This window comes from Dipodomys merriami, unplaced genomic scaffold (assembly GCF_024711535.1).
Source record: "Dipodomys merriami isolate MVZ:Mamm:240054 unplaced genomic scaffold, mDipMer1.0.p SCAF_3, whole genome shotgun sequence".
NCBI lineage: Eukaryota > Metazoa > Chordata > Mammalia > Rodentia > Heteromyidae > Dipodomys > Dipodomys merriami.
In genome coordinates, this window is record NW_027204492.1 from 18,872,343 (window position 1) to 18,894,099 (window position 21,757).

General features: G+C 40.1%; 1 protein-coding gene across 1 annotated transcript; it reads right to left on the minus strand.

The window, feature by feature from the left end:
* Positions 1 to 884: 884 nt before the first annotated feature.
* Rbmx2 (RNA binding motif protein X-linked 2) lies at positions 885 to 17,756 on the minus strand. Its single transcript, XM_070039736.1, has 6 exons — positions 17,464 to 17,756; positions 17,132 to 17,247; positions 15,797 to 15,848; positions 10,859 to 10,988; positions 8,330 to 8,507; positions 885 to 7,274 (listed from the first exon to the last, which is right to left on the minus strand). The coding sequence occupies exons 1-6, from the start codon at positions 17,466 to 17,468 to the stop codon at positions 6,781 to 6,783; spliced, it is 975 nt and encodes a 324-aa protein (XP_069895837.1). The 5' UTR covers positions 17,469 to 17,756; the 3' UTR covers positions 885 to 6,780.
* Positions 17,757 to 21,757: the final 4,001 nt, after the last annotated feature.

Below are 21,757 nucleotides of genomic sequence, written 5' to 3' on the forward strand. Positions count from 1 at the left end.
ATGAAACAACATGTGTATTAACATTTATCTTTAGAAAGAACTCTAATTCAGTCTCCTCCCTTCACAAGAGCAGAACATATGTGGGGGAGAACAAAGGGAGATTGAGAAATCCAGCCACAATTTTCTGGTGGCCCTGCCTGCCTTGTGTGTCTATGCTACCAATTCAAACAGAAAATAGCCAGTCCTCCTATACAATTTTTTTTATCTGATAAATATCCAAATGTGAGCACCAAAATAGGAAGAGAAGTGTCTAGCTTAGCTTTTCAAAGTCTGCAGGCCAAAATACACTAAAATGTATGAAACAATATCTGTTTTCTGAGAGATAGAACAATTTAAATAAAGAACTAGACTAAGTCATTACAAGTAATTGCACAATAGGCCTCACTTGCAATGAAAGAAAATAAAATGATAAAATCAATGCCTGGCTAGAATATAGGGAAGACTTCTACCTAGTCTACAGAGCTAATGATTGTCCAAATGTGGCCTTGGAAAAAGTGTGACAATAAAGCCATGATTCCATATGTACTTTTGGACTACTTTTATTCCACAATTTGGACAATATGGCCCAAGAAAACTTTAAAGGCAAAGAAAAAATTTTAAAGCATCTATATTAAAAAATATTCATAGAAATTATATCATTTTTAAGAAAATGAATGGAACTACAGATCAAGTCAAGCCCAGAAAGCTAGAAAAAAGCTATCACATTTTCATTCATCTGTAGAATTTACATACATACACACACACACACACACACACACACACACACACACACACACACACAAACACACACACATTTGTAACTGTGAATCTGTTTTAGAGGGATGAAAGGAAACAGGAAAGGGAAAGAAAATGATAGAAGATCAACAGTAAAAAAAAAAAAGATCAACAGTAACAAAATATATTTTGTGTATATATGAAGACTGTATAAGCAAGTTCACTGAAATTGGTTAAATAGGTGTGGGAGACAGGTAAGGAGGGGGTTAATCAAATTAAAATATACATAAATACCTTTGTACAATGAACACACTAAAAAATGATGGGAGAAAAACAGTTTCTATTGTGGGGCGGTTATCAGTGCAAGGGGATAGTGCCAATGGAGAGGATAAATGAGGGTCTATCAGAGGAAAGAATGAAAATGACTTGCATAGTAAAAACAGAAATGCATGCAAAGATATACACTTTGATAATGTCACAATATGATTTATCATTTAACCATCATCTACTATATCAATCAAAATCCAAGGAACTTAGTGATTTAAATAAAGTGCTTTTTGTTCTTTTTACTGCTGTTATTATCTCCATGTTAATAAATACTATTCTCTTGAAAAAGTATTAGAGAGGCTGCTTGCCTAGCATACATGAAGCCGTGGGTTCTATTCCTTAGTGCCACATAAACAGAAAAGGTTGAAAGTGACACTGTGGCTCAAGTGGTAGAGTGCTAGCCTAGGCCAGGGATAGTGCCCAGGCCCTGAGTTCAAGCCCCAGGACTGGCAAAAAAGAAAAAAGAAAAAGTATTAGAATGACCACCAACATCGCTTCTTAAGCAATTTCCCCCCTTTTTTTAAATTAAGTAGTTGTACCAAGAAGTTTTAATTCCACAAATCAGATTATGAGTACAAAACATTTTGATCAATGTCACACCTTCCATCATTCTCCCCCATCTTTCTCCATCCCACCCCTACCCTCAAGTTCAATACTTATATATTGATTATAAGGACTATATTTATTCATTCTTCCTTCCTCCATTTCTGTGCCCTCCCTTCTCCTCACCTCCCCCACAAGTGATTTCTAAACCTAAAGTGTATGAGAAAATAAGTGATGCAGCTGCTCCTGAGGCATTTCAATTTCTCTGGTTCTTTAACAAGGGTAGATGATCATTGATCAAAGTATCTTTCTAAATTATAAACTGGCAAAAAAATAAAGCAATTTTTTATATTCATTACAGAGACATTGTATTGAGATTAAATATAGCATGACAAAAGCTTTCTATGTGTATATACTTTTAAGTAAGACAATTAACATAATGTCATGTGGGTTTGCCCGTGTAGAGAACTGACACATATTTTGGTATTTCTTTTGTCACTCATAAGGCTTAAACTCAGGGCCTGGGCACTGTCCCTGAGCTCTTTTGCTCAAGGTTAGCACTATACCACTCTGAGCTACAGGATCACTTCTGGTTTTCAGGTAGTTACTTGGAGATGTCTCATGGACTTTCCTGCCCTGGCTGGGTTCAAACCACGATCCTCAGATCTCAGCCTCCTGAGTAGCTAGGATTACAGGTGTGAGCCACTAGCACCCAGAATTATTTTTAGTATTCTTAATGACTCATCTAGGGACCAAGGTATCTTAAATAACATATTGTTGACAATTACTACTGGTCATTGTATTAATGGCTAAATGGAATTGTTGGTTGTTTCCTACTGCAATTGTTGATTGTTTCCTACCTGCTCTTATCAGCTATTATATGACAATTTCCAATAATGATTGCAGAAGTCAGTGGCCTCTTACTTAATAAAGGAAGACACTCTAGATTAAATCCTCATAGTGCAAATAATCACACCCAAAAAAATTTACGCTATCAGATAAGAGACAGGAAATGTTTGTCTTTTGTTCCTTGGTCCTAACAGCAGAGCATAGTGCACTTTACACTTCACTAGAATGCCATTTAGACACAGACCACATTATTCCTTACAAAGAACTCCAAAATATGTTTGCAGAAAGGATGGCCTACACCAGAAGACATCATTTCTAATTTAAGATTAAAAAAAAGTTGAGTATTGGTGGCTCATGCCTGGAACCATAATCATGGTTCAAAGCCAATACCAGGCAGATGAGTCTGTGAGACACATCTCCAACTAACTAGCTTTAAAAACCTAGAAGTAGGGGTGTGGCTCAAGCCGTAGAGCACCAGCCTTGAGTGAAGCAAGAGCATGAGGACTGAGTTCCAGTCCCAGTACTGACACAATTTTTTTTAATTTAAAAATGGTCGAATGAAACTACAAACTGTAAATACTGGTACTTATTAGGTATAAGTCCCAATAGGTCAGAAGTTGCACAACAGAGACAGACATACTCAGGCATTAATTAGGCCACATCAATGAAAATGATATACCAAGAGCTAAAAAGCATTTTTGTGAGCATTTTATTCAGTATGACTGTTTAACTGTGAGATCCCTGGAAAACTGTTTACCGGTGAACTCAAACTATCTTCTTTGCAGTGACCCATGAAGGGCAAAAGGAAACATACACTGTTCTCAAAGGTTAACTAAAACCAATGGCTAATGGGGTATTTTAGTCTGGGCCTAGTACAGGATGGATCTATGACCCTAGGATTGTTAACAGACTGCTGGCCATAGTTGCTGGGTTCTCAAAGTATTCAGCTATAGTTGAAATCCACAATGGCTGAAACTAAGTATATCATGCAGAGTTCCTACAGGTGCCAGATGTGGCAAGAGAAACTAAGTGAGGCCATTCCAGCAAGACATGAAATTCCTATAACAGGCTACTTTGGGCTATGTATGCTGAAAGGGAAGATAGCAGGGAGTAAACCTGCCATGAACTTCCCAGGTATCTCAGGCAACCAGGAACAGTTCATGGGTTAAAATAAGTTCAATACGATAAATATGACAACATCTACATTGTTCCTTATACCTAAGTCTCCCAGGGCAATGCAAGTGGCTCAGATGGGTAAGGGATATGCACTGCAGGTGGAAATCTGGGCTGAGAGTCCTGGGGGGTTGGGGACAATGAACAGTCACACCATGCTCAACTTGGCCTACTTAGCTGCCTCTATGAGACTCTGAAGCAATCACTCAGTATTAGGATGATAACCCTTAGCTGGATGCCAGTTGCTCAAGGCTAGCTACTCAGGAGACTGAGATCTGATCATTATAGTTGAAGCCAGTCTAAGCAAGACCCTATGAGACTCTTACCTCCAAATCACCACTAAAAAGCCAGAAGTAAAGCAGTGGCTCAAGTGTAGAATGCTAACCTCAAGGAAAAAAAAATAAAGCAAAGTGCCCAGGCCCTGAGTTCAAGTCCCCAAACCGGCATTAAAAAAGTAATGAAGCAAATGAACACTCCTAGGCAATAAAAAAAATGAGACTCAACCTAAATCTCACACTTTATATAAAATTAACTCAAATTGGATCATGTACTTAAATATAAAGCATAAAATTATAAGCTGGTTGCCAGTGGTTCATGTCTATTATCATGGATACTCAGGTGGCTGAGAGCTGAAGAATACAGTTCAAAGCCATCCCAGTTAAGAAAGTCTGTGATACTTTGATCTCCTTAATAACTGCATGCACATATACGCGCACACGCACACGCATGTGTGCGCACACACATACACATACACGCACGTGTGAGTGTGTGCACACGCACAATAACCCTTGCAGTCTAAGATATTCACCAAGAATGTTAAGGGTTACTCAGGGCCTAGGGTGCACGACCTCTCCTAAGAATATTTTCTTTGCTGGAAAAGCCCCAGAACTATATCACACAGTCTATCTTTTCCTGCTTACCCTTCTTGTATTCCCTCCCTCATCTCTCCAGGGGTTAGACCTGCATGTAGACTCCTGGCTCTGTCCTCACTTCCCGCATGGGTGTTTTCCCTAGCCAATCTCTTGTAAATCGAATTCCATTTTAACATTTGCTCTTCAGAGAAGACAAATTGGCAGTAATAAAGCTGATGGTGGATAGTCAAGGAAAACAGGCCATGATGAGATGGAATTCTGGATATCCTTATAAGGGGAGTATAGGACATGAAGAGCACCAGGCACAGAGGTTCTTCCATCTTCAGTCCAACTGCTAAAAGATTTCCTTGACAATAACCTGGGAGGAGAATGGTCTTCCAAGGTGTATTAATTCAGAAATATGAAAATTCTACGTGCAAGAGGCCCACAAAGAGAAAGGAGATGGCTGGAATAATTTAGCCAACAAGGGTGTTGGCTCATTATCTCCTGTCTAAGAAACCATGTAATGGAAATCTGAGGGCGGCTCCCCCAATAAAAACCCCTAATTTCTTGCTCAACTCCCAGACTTTGGCCCATTTTCAGATCTGGAAGGAGGTGGCTGGATTTCTAGGAAGAAAGACAATAGTGATTATGTGATAGCATGTTCAGTACTTCCTTCAAAGCCACTTACTTGGATATATGAACACTGAGAAAAAGAATGCCCAGATATTCAAAGAATACTAGACTTGGGATTTAAGTTGACTGATGCCTAGGGAATAGTGGCCTCATCATGGTCCTCATTAGACTACAGGCTTATGAAGGCCAAGCAATAACTCAAAGGCTGCCTCAATATGATTCAAATGGGCCTCCTGATCTGCCCCATGGTTATTTCCAAACTGCATGTTCAGGCAGATTGTGGTCCAAGGCTAGGTTAGGCAAAAATGTAAGACCTTATCTAGGAAATGAACCCAAAAAAGGCAGGGAGCATGGCTCAACTAGTAGAGCACCTCTGAGCAAGTACCAGGCCCTGACTTCAAACTGCAGTACCACCAAAAAAAGTAGACTAAGCCCAAAAAGAAGTCCAGTATGTGTTGCACACAAAAAGGAAGCTAACCAAAAGGTACAAACAAGCCAAGTGGCCATCTATAAAAAGAAAGTGATATACCCATACAATGAGATATTACACACTCATAAAAAGTAAAATTGGCACATACTACAATATAGACGAACCTTGAAAGCACACTATGTGGAAGAAACCAGTCATAAAAAGCCACTATTAGACGGGTGCTGGTGGCTCACACCTGTAATCCTAGCTACTCGGGAAGCTAAGCTCTGAGGATCAAGGTTCAAAGCCATCCTGGGCAGGAAACTCCTTGAAACTCTTATCTCCAGTAAACTACTTCAAAAAGCCGGAAGTAGTGCTATGGCCTTGAGCAAAAGAAGCTCAAGGACAGCACTCAAGCCCAGAGTTCAAGCCCCAGGCCCTGCAAAAAAAGAAAATTAAGCCACTATTAAATGGTTTCACAAGTACCTAAAATGGATAAACTCACAAAAATAGAAAGCATACTGGAAGGTTTCCAGTAACAAGGAGGAGAAATTAGTTTAATAGATATAGTTTCATCTTGGGATGATATATTCTGGAACAGTCGATGGTTGTCCAAAACTGAGTATAACAAATACCACTGAATTGCTCAAGTGGATAATTTGGTGTTAAATGAAATTCTCAATACAAATAAGTGAATAAGTAAGCAGCAATGAAAAATGCAGAGGTACATGTAATCCCCTCAAAAGTCAAAGCAAAATGAAAATATAAAATGAGAAGACCTTTTAAAATTGTTTTCAAAGGGTTTGGGGAAGAAACTACCCAATTTTAATTATACTGTCACAGCCCTATGAAGTCGTCTGAATCCACTGACCCACATGTACCTAACCTGTAAATCTGCCTATCAGTTAGAAAGTTCCTACAATACTAGGTTCTTGACATCTAGAATTCCAGAATTATCAACTATCTGCTATTTCCTGGCAACTTCATCTTAAATTGAGATCTATGGGCTTAAGGGTCATGTTTATAAACCAAAAATTTGGACACATACAATGCTAAATACCAGGCATATTCCCAGGGACAATGGACTATGCTAAAAAGTCTAGCAATATCTGGTTATTAAAATCCTAGTCTTCTCAATAATGCTACTATGCAATGATAAATAATTCATTCCCACACATTTTACATATATCTATATGAATAATTTTTACTAGGAGAATAGAACTGACTGCTTTTTTTAAAACACAATTTTTCAAATCAACTGGGCAGCTGAAACAGACTTCAGTAATGCCTGCGGTCACTTGGATTGGAGAGCTCCCATTCTCGGGAATGCTGATCCTTATACCTATGGTGCTTATCTCGGCTCCTACTTCTACTTCTGTGACTCCGTCCTTCAGAATGCCCACTGCGCCGGCTAAAATATGCATCTGTGTTTCGCCCTCTATCCCTATCCCTGTTCTTGTCGTCTCTTCCCTCTCTCCTGCTTGAGGACTTGTGCTCATGCTTGGACTTCTCCTTCTTTGGCTCCCTCTCTGGATCCTCTGTTCCACCACGGTAGGAAGTCCGGACCTCAGGAGTGTCTGAATGATGCTTCCGGCCTTCTCTGGACTCAGCCTTCTCACCTCTCTCTGAGCTCTTGCTGCTGTATTTCTTAGCTCCATGTGCATCCTTTACCTTTATTGTTTTGCTTCTGGGAGATGAAGATATTTGCTCTGCTTGAACCTCCCATACAGCCTTCTCTTTGTCTTTCTTACTTTTCTGTTTTTCTTTTATGTCTGAAAACAAAAAGGGGACAATCAATAACAAAAAACAGAAATAACTCCCTTTTAAAAAGTTCTTTTCTTGCCAGGCAGCAGTGGCTCATGCCATTCAGTAGCCCTAGCTACTGATAAGGTTGAGATCTAAGGATCACAGTTCAAAGCCTGCCCATGTAAGAAAGTCTATGAGACTCGTATCTCTAATTAACCATTTTAAAAGTCAGAAATGGAGCTGTAGCTCAAGTGGTAGAGCACTAGCCTTAGCTAAAAAGTTCAGAGACAGTGCCCAAGGCCTGAGTTCAAACCCCAGGACTGGCAGTCACAAAAGAGTTCTTTTCTCCTCTAAGTACATTACATCAAACCAAAGTATTACACTTCCAAAATGTTCAAACACTAGCAGATGGGGAATGTGCATAAGAAAAACTATCCGTGGCAGCAGCATACAGCAGTCACAGGAGATATCTCCAGGAAAATCCCTCCAAGAAGCCAACTTGAACATCTGTCTTGCCTGATATGTCAAGTTGTTATATAAGACAATTCCTTCCAGAATTATCTCTTTAAAGACTTTTTCCAAACACAATCAAATAACAAGTGTTAATACTTCAAGGTATCTATTTGGGAGGATGGGAAAACACTTCTGACCAGCTAGTCTTTCTTAGATACTTCCTCTTTCCTTATCTTTGGAACTGAGTATTTCTGTGTGTGTGATCTTTCTTGTTTCATGAAATGTTTCTCCCTCACTCTCTTGCTTAGGTGTTCTTGTGATATATGTGATATTGTACTTCACATTTCAAATCTATTTGTGTATAGTTGGTATATGGCAAAACAATGCTATGTTCGTAAACTGCTTTGTTAAATGGCAATTCCTTTGCACAACTACTTGATGATAATAATAAAATAAAATAAAAATCCCTTGACTGGAGGTGTGGCTCAGCAGTATTGTCCCAACATAGCAAACATGAGACCTTGAGTGTAAACTCCAATAACACCAAGATCTGGTTATCCAAATCCAGGAACAGAGAGAGCAGACACAAAGACTATTCAGAATCCTTTCTTGAATCTTAACACCTTACCTTTCTGAGTATTTTTTATGTAGTTGTCATCTTCAGAGTCATCAGACGAACTCGAGGAGGGGGTAGTAGCCCCACAGCCCTTCTCCTGGAGCTGTTTGGTGACATCATCCAGGTCATCTGAACTTTTAGGAACCCGATAGTTTGCTACATGGTCCACACGGATAGTTCTTCCCTTGATCTAATAAGACAGATAATGCTTCAGCCCTCATATCAAACTATCTGAACTCCAATTATGGAGAAACATGGCCCCTACCTCCTTGATTCTGTTTCTGGGAAAACCATTAAAAAAATCCAGAATCAGTTCTGCTCAACTGGTGGGTCATAGGACATGCATATAGATGTTAATAATAGCACTTGGGCAGCCACATGTGACCTAGGGCAGCTAAAACAAAAGCCTCATTGGTTTTGTTTGATGTGAGGTGAGAAAAAAAAAAGACAAGGGTTGGGCATTGGTGGCTCATGCCTGTAATCCTAGCCACTCAGGAGGCTGAGATCAGAGGATCATGGTTCAAACAACACAGGCAAGAATCTTACCTCCAATCAATCACCAAAAAAAACTAGAAGCGTAGTTGTGGCTCAAAGTGGTAGAGTGATTTCCCAGAGCACAAAAAATTTAGGAACAGCACCCAGGTACTGAGTTAGTCTCATGACCAAAAAACAAAACAAAAAAAAAAAAGGCAAGGAAATGCTTCCCCAAAGCACAAGCATTAAGTAAGTCTATTAGAATTTAAGAAACAATTATCCATAATTATCCAGAAGCATGCTTTGAGAAAGCCAAATGGAATTTTTGAAATCTAACAATACTACACAGGTACTTTTTTTACAAAGTAATAAGGAGTATACAAAGTCACACCAAATAGTTCGAATTTTTTTTGCTGGTCCTGGAGCTTGAACTCAGGGCCTAGGTACTGTCCTTGAGCTTCTTTTTGTGCAAGGCTAGTGCTCTACCACTGGAGACACAGCATCACTTCCAGCTTTTCTGGTGATTAATTGGAAATAAGAGTCTCATGGACCTTCTTGCCTGGGCTGGCTCCAAACCATGTTCCTCAGATCTCAACCTCCTGAGTAGCTTCGATTTACAGGCATAAGCCACTAGTGCGTGGATTTGGAAAATAATTTTTTACTGTATCATTTTCTTTCTCCTTTAGCACTCACCTAATACTACCAATACCATAATGGATCATTCGCTCATATTGCTCACGCTGTGAACCACTACTCTCCAGGTAAACAACAATAAAATGAACTTTTGACTTAAAACCAATCTATTTTCAAGTAGAAAAAGACATTACTTCATCATCCAAACATCTGAAATATAAGATGTGTTTTTATTGTTCCATTATAAGAGCAGACATATTCTTCCCTTTAAGCCTGAGAAGCTTTTGTCACCCATACTCTTCCTCATTTTCAAACTGTTTTTCCAAACTTCCCTCCTATGACTGCTGACTCCCTTAAAAATTTCAGAATGACTTACTTTTGTACGATTGTTCGTTAGACTTTAACTAGAGAATTTCCAAGGCCAAATTCTAGGTCTCTGGAGTCATATTTCAGACAACATGGTTATGTCCTAGGCCAACAAGACCTGAATAAGAAGCCCAAGTTCTAGGACACTATGTTAAAATCAGTGGTGGCTAATCTTGTTTTGTACTGCACTAGAGATAAGGGGTAACTGCTGAGAATGAAAGGTGGTAGACAACTGGATGGTAGAGACAGATAGGGAAAAGCCTCACGTTCTGCAGAATTACTTCCTTTCCAATATATCTTGGCACCTCTGCAGCCCTAACAATATACTGAACTGACCTGTGGGTATGAGACAAAAAAGCGTAAGTCCAATCAACTCCTGGTTAATTGCAGAGAAAGGCCCAGGCCCTGAGTTCAAGCCCAATGACTGATAAAAAAAATTTAACAGTCTTTAAAAAAATGAAAATCCTCTAATGGGGATAATCTGAACTGGTTCAGTCTGTCACAGCTTCTGTGGAGTTAGTGCAGTCACCACATATGAATGGGATCCTGTTCAGTGGATCAGAATCAAAATGGTGCATTGGTCCACGTGAGCCATCAAGTGCTCTCTATCATACAGGACTCCCAGACTGCAAGGGCACAGCAGACCTTCTTATTGTGAATAATAACAAGGACATATTTTTCTTCCATTGTGTTTTATTTGCATTGAGTATGAGAAGATAAAATAGCTTAGTAAAAGTAATAAAATCAGTGCAATCACTAACTTTATATATATATTTACTTTGCAGTGTAGATATATGTCACTAATGAGTTTTTTTCAGAGGGTGCTTCTCTTTCATGAAAAGGAAAATTATAGCTTACTCTTTTCTTCCTACTGTACTCTCTATAACCAATGACTGTTTAATGATTGTTCTTTATAGAATCTAAATATGACTTGTTACTGAATCCTGTTTTCAGTATGTATATAAAGTGATAGTTTTACCTATTTTTTCACACAGGAGTATGAATAAAATAGTATTTCTAAAAATAAAAAAATAAAAAATGAAAATCCTGGTTAATAAGCACACATACCTTGATCCCATTAAAATTGTCAACGGCCAGAATTGTACTCCTCTGGTCTTCATAACACAAGAAACAAAATCCTTTTGATTTTCCAGTCTTCTTATCTCGAACAAGATTAATGTTAACAACCTCCCCATATCTGTTTATTTTACAAGAGTAAGAAATTATTAATTTAAAATGCAACAACTTTTAAACTGAATAACAGAATTAAAATAAAATCTCTATAGAAGACACATCTACAACAGATGTACAGAACAGCTGAAAATAAGACAAGCAATGATATACCAAGAATATCCAACTAAAAATGTGTAACAGGTTCATGCCTGTAATCCTAGCTATTCAGGAGGCTGAGATCTGAGGATCACAGTTCAAAGCCAGCCCTTCCTGACAGGAAAGTCCATGAGACTTTTATCTTCAATAAACCACTAGAAAACTGAAGTGGTGCTGTGGCTCAAGTGGTACAGTGCTCACCTTGAGCTGAAGGCACAGGGACAGTGCCCAAGCCCAGATTTCAAGCCCTACAACTGACAAAAAAAAAAAAAAACTATTTAGAGGGCTGGGAATGTGGCTTAGTAGAGTGCTTACTTAGCATGCATGAGCCCTGGGTTCAATTTCTCAGTACCACATAAACAGAAAAAGGTCAAAGTGGCACTCTGGCTCAAGTGGTAGAGGACTAGCCTTGAGCAAAAGAAGCTCAGGTACAGTGCCAAGGCCTTGAGTTCGAGCCCCAGGACTGGCAAAAAAAAAAGAGGATAGATACAAACCAGGTACCCATGACTCATGCCTTTAATCATAACTACTCAGGAAGGTAACATCTAAGAATCACAGTCGGGAGCAAGGAAGACACATGTAAGAGATTCTTATCTACAGTTAACCCAGGAAAAAGCCAGAAATGGAACTGTGGGTTAAGTGGCACAGCACCAGGGGTGAAGGGAAAGAGTGAGATCCTGAATTCAAGCCTCAGTTCATGCTTGTAATCCTATGTAATTGAGAAGCCAAGATTAGGCAGATCACCCTTGGAGGCTAGTCCAGGCAAAAAGTTCAAGAGACCCCATCTCAACCATAAAAGCTAGGCATAGTGGAACCAGACTATCATCCTAGCTATGCTAGAGGCAGAGTCAGGAGGATCAAGGTCCAGGGTAGCCTGAGCAAAATTATGACACATTGAGCAAAAATTATCTAAAGCAAAAAAGGACTGGGAGAACAGCTCAAATAGTAGAGCACCTGCCTAGCAAATATTAAGTCCCTGAGTTTAAACTCTAGTTCGGTTTTAAAAGATTAGAAATACAAAAAGAATAAAAAGCTATACGAGATTTAAACATCTTTGTAAGTTTATACAAAATTTGATAGAACTAAAATCAGAGGAATATGAAATATGTAATATAAACACAAACATAATTACCTAACAGTAATTCTATTAACTATTATCAAAACTAGTAGATATATAAATACCATTGAATCCTGCAAGGAGATGGTAGCTTTTCAAGAATTCATGAGATGTATATTAAAATTAACTATAGAAGTCTCAAAACAAACTAAAATTAACTCCATACATCAGACTAGTCTAGTCTATATTTTCCAATCACAAAGTTATAAAGCTGGAAATAATTTTAATAGTTTGAACAAAGTTATGCTACTAACTAGAACTTGAAATCTACTCTCCCAGAAAATGATTAAATGAAAGTAAAAAACAAAAGAAAAAATAAAGAAAAAAACTGGTAGTAGATGTCAGGCACCAGTGGCTGATGCCTGTAATCAACACAGGTGGTTGAAATCTGAGGATCATGGTTCAAAGCCAACCTGGGCAGAAAAGTCCCCATGAGACTATCACAAGTTAACCACTCTTGGAGGTGTGGCTCAAAGTGGTAGAATGCTAGTCTTGAGCAAAAGAGCTCAGGGACATTGCCAAGGCCCTGAGTTCAATCCCCATCACCAATAAAAACAAAACAAAACCATACAAAAAGGAGTAGACTGATGAGAAAAGAACAAAATGGAGATAGATACATAGAAAAATTTGTGGGAGGTGGCTAATGCCATACTCAGGCAAGTTTTAGACTTAAAGAATTTTATTGTTGCTAGGCATCAGTGGCTCACACTTGTAATCCTAGCTACTCAGGAAGCTGAGATCTCAGGATTGTAGTTCAAAGCTAGCTTTAGCAAGGAAGTCTGTAAGACTCTATCTCCAATAAAGTACAAAAAGAGCCAGATGTGGAACTGTGGCTCAAGTGACAGAGTACTAGCCTTGAGCACAAAAGCTAAGAGACAGCATCCAGGGTGAAAGTTCAAGCCCCAGGACCAGGGAAGGAAGGAAGGAAGGAAGGAAGGAAGGAAGGAAGGAAGGAAGGAAGGAAGGAAGGAAGGAAGGAAGGAAGGGAGGGAGGGAGGGAGGAAGGGAGGAAGGGAGGAAGGGAGGAAGGGAGGAAGGGAGGAAGGGAAGAAGGAAGGAAGGAAGGGAGGGAGGGAGGGAGGGAGGGAGGGAGGAAGGGAGGAGGGGAAAGGGAGGGAAGAATTTTTTTGTTGTCAGGCACCACTGGCTCACAGCTGTAATCCTAGCTATTCAGTAGGCTGAAATCCAAAGAATCAAGGTTGAAAGCCAGCCCGGGCAAAAAAAAAAAAAAAAAATCCATGAAACTCCATTGTCAAAATAACCAGCATAGAATGCTGCCTTGAGCTGAAGAGCTGAGGGATAGGGCCCAGGCCCAGAGTTCAAGCCCCATTACTGACAAAAAATAAAAACCAGCAAAAAGGCTGAGCTGGAGGTATGGCTCAACAGGTAGAGCTTCATAGTAAGCTCAAAGCTAAGAGTTCCAAATCCAGTACCAGAAAAAATTAAAAAGTAAATAGTTTTGTTTGTGTAAAAAAAAGAACAAGGTTGGATGCTGGTGGCTCATATCTGTAATCCTAGCTACTCAGAAGGCTGAGATCTGAGGATCATGGTTCAAAGCCAGCCAAAGCAGGAAAGTCTGTGAGACTGTTATCTCCAATTAACCACTAAAAAGCTAGAAGTGAAGCTATGACTCAAGTCGCAGAGCACTAGCCTCAAGTAAAAAGCTAAAGGATAACATCCGAACTCTAATTCTGTTCAAGCCACAGGACTGACATATAAACTCTCTCCGTTTGTCTCTCTGTCTCTCTCTCTATATATATATATAGATATATGTATATGTATAAATATATATGTGTGTGTATGTATGTGTATATACATATAAATATATATTAGAAGAAATAAATCTAATGAAATAAATGCATAAGGGCTTTAAATAAAGATCAAAGTGGAAATTAATTTAGTACTCCTTATAAAAGATAAATTGCAGATAAGCTAAAGTTTTATATATTAAAAATAAATTTATAGGGCTAGGAATATGGCTTAGTGGTAGAGTGCTTGACTAGAATGCATGAAGCCCTGGGTTCAGTTTCTTACTACCACATAAACAGAAAAAGCCAGAAGTAGTGCTGTGGCTCAAGTGGTAGAGTTTTAGCCTTGGCAAAAGAAGCTCAGGGACAGTGCCATGGCCTTGAGTTCAGGCCCCAGGACTGGCCAAATAAATAAATAAATAAAAATTTATAAAAATAAAATAGAAAGGCTTGAAATGTGGCTTAGTGGTAGAGTGCTTGCCTAGCATGCATGAGGCCTTGGGTTCAATTCCTCAGTACCATATAAACAGAAAAAGCCAGAGTGGTGCTCTGGCTCAAGTGGTAGAGCACTAGCCTCGAGCAAAAGCAGTCTGGGTGCAGTGCCCAGGCCCTAAGTTCAAGCCCCAGGACTCACAAAAATAAAATAGAAAGTGATAGCTATGTTACACAATCACATATATACCTCAGCCTCAAATCTAACATCTTAATATAAAATAGGGCTGTGAGCATGTGCTCCCTTCAGTTACTGCTGCTCTGTCAAATCTAGCTGCTGCTTCAAGGACTAGATTTCTAGAGCTTTCTGATCCAATTATCATTTGAGATTTTTCCATCTAAAGAGAGGAAGGAGGAGGTACATGACCAACACATTTTTTGTGCCTGTCATGGGGCTTGAACTCAGGGCCTGGATGCTGTCTCTGAACTTTATTTTAACAAAAAGGTTAGTGCACTACCACTTGGGCCACAGCTCCACTTCTGGCTTTTTAGTGGTTAATTGTAGATAAGAATCACATAGAATTCTTGTTATGGGCCAACATGATAACTTCCTGAGAGTTTTAGTCTGTTTCACTGTAAGCTCAGACTGAATAAGGGCCTAAAAAAGTAACAAATAGGCTGGGCACCGGTGGCTCAGGCCAGTAATCCTAGCTACTCAGTAGGCTGACATCTGAGAATCACGGTTCAAAGGCAGCCTGGGCAGGAAAGTCCGGGAGACTATTTTCAATTAACCACCAGAAAACCAGAAGTGGCGCTGTGACTCTAGTGGAAGAGCATTCGTCTAGAGATAAATAGCTCAGGGACAGTGTCCAGACCCAGGGTTCAAGTCCCATGAGTGACAAAACAAACAAACAAACAAAGAAAAAACACCTAACAGGCTGGGATCTGCTAGCTCTCATTTGTAATCCCAGCTCAAAGTCAGCCTGGGTAGGAAAGTCCATAAGACTCTTATCTCCAATTAACCACCAAAAAGCCAGAATTGGAGCTATAACTCAAGCAGTACAACAGTAGCCTTGAGCACAAAAGCTTACAGACAGTGCTCAGGCCCCAAGTTCAAGCCCCATGACTGGGACAAAAAAAAAGTAACAGAACAAAATCACCAAGTCAACCTCTAAATTATTCAAATTCTAGTACCTTCCACATACTCATGTTATAGAACTTTATCACAGAAATTATCAAGACTAGAGTAAAAGTTCTAGCCCTCCTCATACAGGAATGCCATTCAATCTAGAATTTAAATGGCTCTTTGATGCCAACAATGAAGCACAGAAGCAATAGAATACTATTGATCCATTTGACAGGAAATGAAAGGAGACTTACTGTGAGAACACACAGATGATGTCTCCTTCAGTCAGTTCATAAGGAAGCCCTCCTAAAAGAAAAAAAAAATCACACCACAATTCAAACAGTAGCAAAGTATTTGCTATGTACAATGAACTTGGCCAGGAAATGTCCTTGTCCTCACAAAAAGTAGTCTGATTGCATGTGAGTATCAGCAGATCACACACAAAAAAATAGCATTTATCTCTGAGTGGAAAGGATGGGGTCACCATTGACCAAACTAATCTAATCCTTCCATCTTTCTGACATCCAAAGTTCTATGGTTAAAACAAATAGTATCTGTAACAAAACTACTTCCACAAAAATTTACAGCATAAGTATGTCATTATTAACCTCACTTAAACATAAGGTAAAAGTGATAAAGACAACTGTTAAGCACTTCATAGGAAATAATCCCCCCCTCCCCATTTGTGTCCTCAACTGCAAAATGGAAATATTAGTGTATTTGCCTCACAGGTTTGTTCTCATTAAATATATATGTGTATGTGTGTGTGTTTGTGTGTGTATGTATGTATGTATGTATGTATGTAGTGCTTACCACAATATCTGATAGTCAAACTCATTAAATTCTAGTATTATTGGTTGTGACACAAAGTGAATGTACAAATGGTAATAGTCATGGAGAGAGAAAAAAGGGCTAATTGGGAAAAATAAATTTTTAGGGAACAGGAATTAGAGCAGTTATTAGGAATAAAGGACAGTGTCTAAGACCAGTAGTTTTAGAATCCCATATTCCTAGCTATTGTATTTGCTAGCTATATGACCTTAAGGAGTTTGCTAACCTGTCTGAGTCTCAAGTTTCCTTAGCTGTGAAATGGGTGGAAGTGAGAGAGGCATAATGGTCTGTTAGAACCCAGGTGGCAAAAGCATTAGTACGTGAATTACAAATACAGTCAGAAGCACTAAGAGGGACAGTAAAGAACGGTCAGGAAAAGATAGGATAAATGTATTCAAAAGCAGATAGGTGATTAAAATGAGAGATGAGGAGGAAGAGATGGATCAAGGTCTTAAAACATCAGAAAAGACGCCCGGGTCGGTGGCTCATGGTAGGAAACCTAGCTACTCAGGAGGCTGAGGTCTGAGGCTAGCAGTTCAAAGCCAGCCCGGGCAGGAAAGTAGGAAAGTCCTTGAGACTCATCTCCAATTAACCACCAGAAAACTGGAAGTGGTGCTGTGGCTCAAGTGGTAGAGCGCCGGCCTTGAGCTGAAGAGCTGAGGGACAGTGTCCAGACCCAGAGTTCAGGCCCCACGACCGACAATATATATCAGAAAATATGAGTGAGCGTCCCTGCTAGAAATAGATAAGGGCCTCACCCAGAAAGATCCAAGCGCTGTCCTTGTACTCTGAGTGCCAGGACACTTTATCAGCCACTCCAAGTTGGACCTCTCGCTCATTCAGCTCGTTGATAAGCTTCACCTTAGTTAAAGGGCTGCGCGGAGGAGAGAAAAGGGGAAAAACTGATCAGGTGAGCTGGTTCGGGTCAGAATTGAGGGAAGCAAAACTCAGCATTGCAGCCACCTATATTTTCCCAATTTTTGTTCTCCAAGGACGTTATATAACATCAGCCCCAGGAAGGCTTCCCTCCGCTGCTGATCCCTTCTTCAACCCCCTTCCCCCGATAATTAGAGTGGACGTTACTCCTTACTTCATAGTAGCGGTTTGAGCTCGACATCCAGGAATTCACTTCCGGGTGGAGCTTTGCGTTGCTGGCGTCGCACACGCAACCCCGCAAAGCGCGGATTGGTTTTGGCTGCCAGCACACCGGAAGTGTGAGCCGTGCCGGAGGAGACGCCTACTTCTAACCGAAACTCTAACAGGCTTCTGACAGGCTTCGCGCTGTTTTCTCTTCTCCAGGCAGCTCTTTCCTGGGTTCCATGGTAACCGTCTCGGGATGTGCGGCAAAGGAATCAGCAAGGGCCTTTCCCAGCCCCGCGGCTCGTGGATGAATGCCTACCACTGACCGGTTTCGTTCTAAATGTGTTGTGAAAGAAAATAGAACGCCTTTTGTGACTGGGCCAGCCGTCGCTTAACATAAGGCCCCGCCCCTTCACCCTCGCTGCCTTCCTCCTAAGCACTCTCATTAAAGCTGCCCTGCTCTGCAGTATGAGCTGATTTTTTTATAATATATTGTCTCTTCGCCCTCACAACTTCCCTCATGAAATGGATAAAATCTCATTCCTTTTTTCCGTTTTCTTTTTTTTAATCAGCATACAAGACTTGTATGAGGGACGTTTCATTGTGACATTTCCAATGTATCCAGATCACTCCTATTACTCTCGCCGACACCATTCCCCTTTTTTTTTCAGCTGAAGTTTCTGTATTTATTATTTGAAAGGAGGATTATTTTTTAAATTTTTTATTGTAAAAATACCGTACAGAGGAGTTATGGGAAGGGATGAGAAGGGGAAACAAAGGAGGAGGCAACAATGCTTGATAAGAAATGTACTCATCACCTTGCCCATGTAATTGTATCCCCTTTCTTTTTTTTTTGAAGCACAAACAATTTTATTCTAATTTTCCCATTAATGTTTTTTTATGAATACAAATGTTTTACACTTTAGGTGCACTTACTTTTTTATTATTGTGAAAATACTGTACATACGGGTTACAATTACACGGGCAAGATAAGGACTACATTTCTTATCAAGCATTGTAGTCTCCTCCTTTGTTTTCCCTTCCCATCCCTTCCCATCCTCCCCTCGCCCCCTCACCCAATCCTCCTCCCTGCCCCACCAAAGTTGTAAGGTTCGTTTTCGACATAAATTATACCAACATCAAGGTCTCCTTGCCACAGACCGAAATTTTCTTAATAGAGACCCAGAAACGCAACAAATCAAAGGTTGGACAAATGGGATTGCATGAAATTGCAGAGCTTCTGCATGGCAAAGGACATAGCTAGCAAGAACAATAGAAAGCCCACGGATTGGGAGAAGATCTTCACTAGCCATACAACGGACAAGGGTCTCATATCTAAAATATACCTGGAACTCAAAAAATTAAATCCCCCAACAACAAATCTTCAAAGAAACAACTGCCCAATAAACAAGTGGGCTAAAGAGTTAAAGAGAAACTTCTCTGAAGAGGAAAGAAGGATGGCCAAAAGACACATGAAGAAATAAATGCTCAACCTCCCTAGCCATAAAAGAAATGCAAATCAAAACAACATTGAGATACCACCTCACCCCAGTTAGAATGGCTATAATCAAGAACTCTAGGGCTGGGAATGTGGCTCCGTGGTAGAGCGCTTGCCTTACATACCTGAGGCTCTGGGTTCAATTCCTCAACACCACATAAGCAAAAAGAAAAAAGCCGGAAGTGGCACTGTGGCTCAAGTGGTAGAGCACTAGCCTTGAGCTGAAGAGCTGAGGGACAGCGCCCAGACCCAGAGTACAGGCCCCACGACTGGACCCCACAAAAAAAAAAAATCTTAAAAAAAAGAACTCTAATAACAACAGATGCTGGAGGGGATGTGGACAGAAGGGAACCCTACTGCATTGTTGGTGGGAGTATAAACTTGTTCAACCACATTGGAAAGCAGTATGGAGATTCCTCAAAAGACTCCACATAGAGCTCCCCTATGACCCAGCAATCCCACTTTTGGGCATTTACCAAAATGATCACAAACAAGACCACACTAAAGCTACCAGCACAACTATGTTTATTGCAGCATTATTTACCATAGCTAAGCTATGGAACCAACCCAGATGCCCCTCAATAGATGAATGGATCAAGAAAATGTGGTATATAGGGCTGGGAAGGTGGCTCAGTGGTAGAGCGCTTGCCTTGCATGCTCGAGGCCCTGGGTTCGATTCCTCAGCACCACGTAAGCAAAAAGAAAAAAATCCAGAAGTGGCGCTGTGGCTCAAGTGGTAGAGCGCTAGCCTTGAGCTGAAGAGCTGAGGGACAGCGCCCAGGCCCAGAGTTCAGGCCCCATGACCGGACCAAAAAAAAAAAGAAAATGTGGTATATATACACAATGGAATTCTATGCCTCCATCAGAAAGAATGACGTTGCCCCATTGATTAGGAAGTGGAAAGACTTGGAAAAAATTATATTAAGTGAAGTAAGCCAGGCCCAAAGAAGCCTAGTTCCCATGGTTTCCCTTATTTGCAATAACTAGGATATGTCTGAGTCAAGCAGAAAAGGTCAGATTAGTTGATGTTAGGGAAATGAACCCTAAGATATGTATTCAGATGTTTTTTTCTTTCATGCGATTGTTTCTAACCCCTGCTTTAAAAACCCCTTTAACCATTTCTGCAAGCTGAGCACAAGTGGCTCAAGCCTGTAATCCTAGCTACTCAGGAGGCTGAGATCTGAGGATCTCGATTCAAAGCCAGCCCGGACAGGAAAGTCTGTGAGACACTTGTCTCCAATAAACCACCAAAAAACTGGAAGTTACACTGTGGCTCAAATGGTGGAGTGTTTGCCTTGAGCTGAACCGCTCAGGGACAGCGCCCAGGCCCTGGGTTCAAGCCCCCAAACCGACCCCCAAAAAAAAGTTTCTGCAAGTTTCATCGTTCTGTTTGAGCACATTCTCATTCACCCTCTGTTTTTTAGCAACTCCATTTATCCAATTGGTGCCTCCTACACCACACCCTAGCCTGATTTAACTTAACATTCATTTTTCTGGTATGTATTAATTTCACCAAGGAATTTCGGTATGGTATTTTAGACATGCATATATTTTGTTTTACTCACTTTAACTCTATTGTTTTCTCTTTCCTTGACCACCCGTATTGTATAGAGAAAGGCACCAAGATTCAAAACACTGATTACATTAAAAGGTACTGTGCTTATACCTATCAGATCTGGTTGATTTAACAAGTATTTGCCAACCATTTCTATTTAGCCTGTACAGCTAAGATCTTAGAAAAGAGTTGGGGGGGGGTCTAAGAAAAGTCTTCTGCACTCAAGAATTAAAAATATGATAGCACAAAATATATTTTCTTGATATTTTTCTCCCCAGAAATATCCAGAAATCAAGAGGAGTAATGGGGACATTAAAAGGTAGTTATTTAAGCTAAGCACCAATGGCTCACACCTGTAATACTAGCTGCTCAGGAGGCTGAGATCTGAAGATTACAGTTTGAAGTCAGCACAGGCAGGGAAGTCTGTGAGAATATCTCCAATTAACCACCAGTGGAGCTGTGGCATAAGTGATACAGTGCTCTAGCATTGAGTACAAAAGCCCAGGCCCTGAGTTCAATCACCAGGACTGGCAATAACTACTAAATAGATAGATAGATAAATAAGTAAATAATAAATAAATAAATAATCTTACAAAGTGTGATTTAAACAATATCAGAAGTATGAATCTCATCTTGTATTCAACCACATCCATATCTTGGACCATGATATTCTAAAAGTGAAGGTCCAGAACACCAGATATTAGGCCCTTCATAAAAATATTCAGTTGATGATGGTTACTATACCCTCAGGTAGATCACCCTATAACCATTTTCCTACCAAGAAGCAGAACACAGGCTGGTCACTGATGAGTTTCTCCTCATTCATTCTGTATATGTAAATATGAGGACTGCCTTTGACTTCTTCTGTTCCAATCCAGCTGTACTCTTCCTCTGCCCCAACTCAGCTATTCATTAACTTTGTACAATTATTTTAGCAATGAAAATTAAATAGTGACAAATTGCCTATAGGTTTATCTGCTCCTAAGAATCTCAGGTTGTTTAGTTGACAGGCTGAGGTAGCCACAGCAAAGTGGTAAGCTCAGATACATTATCTGGCTGACATCTTCAGTTGATTGTGACATAACAGAGCCAGGCCTGTACTTGGGGCTGAGTCATAAGCATTCAGAAGGAAACTGGAGTAAAATAGGATAATAAGATGAATCAAAGGAAGAACAAATTGGACTGGGGACATAAGGGAAGGGCAACTATCTAATTAATAGAGCCATTCAGACACTGGGAGTGGTGAAAGCT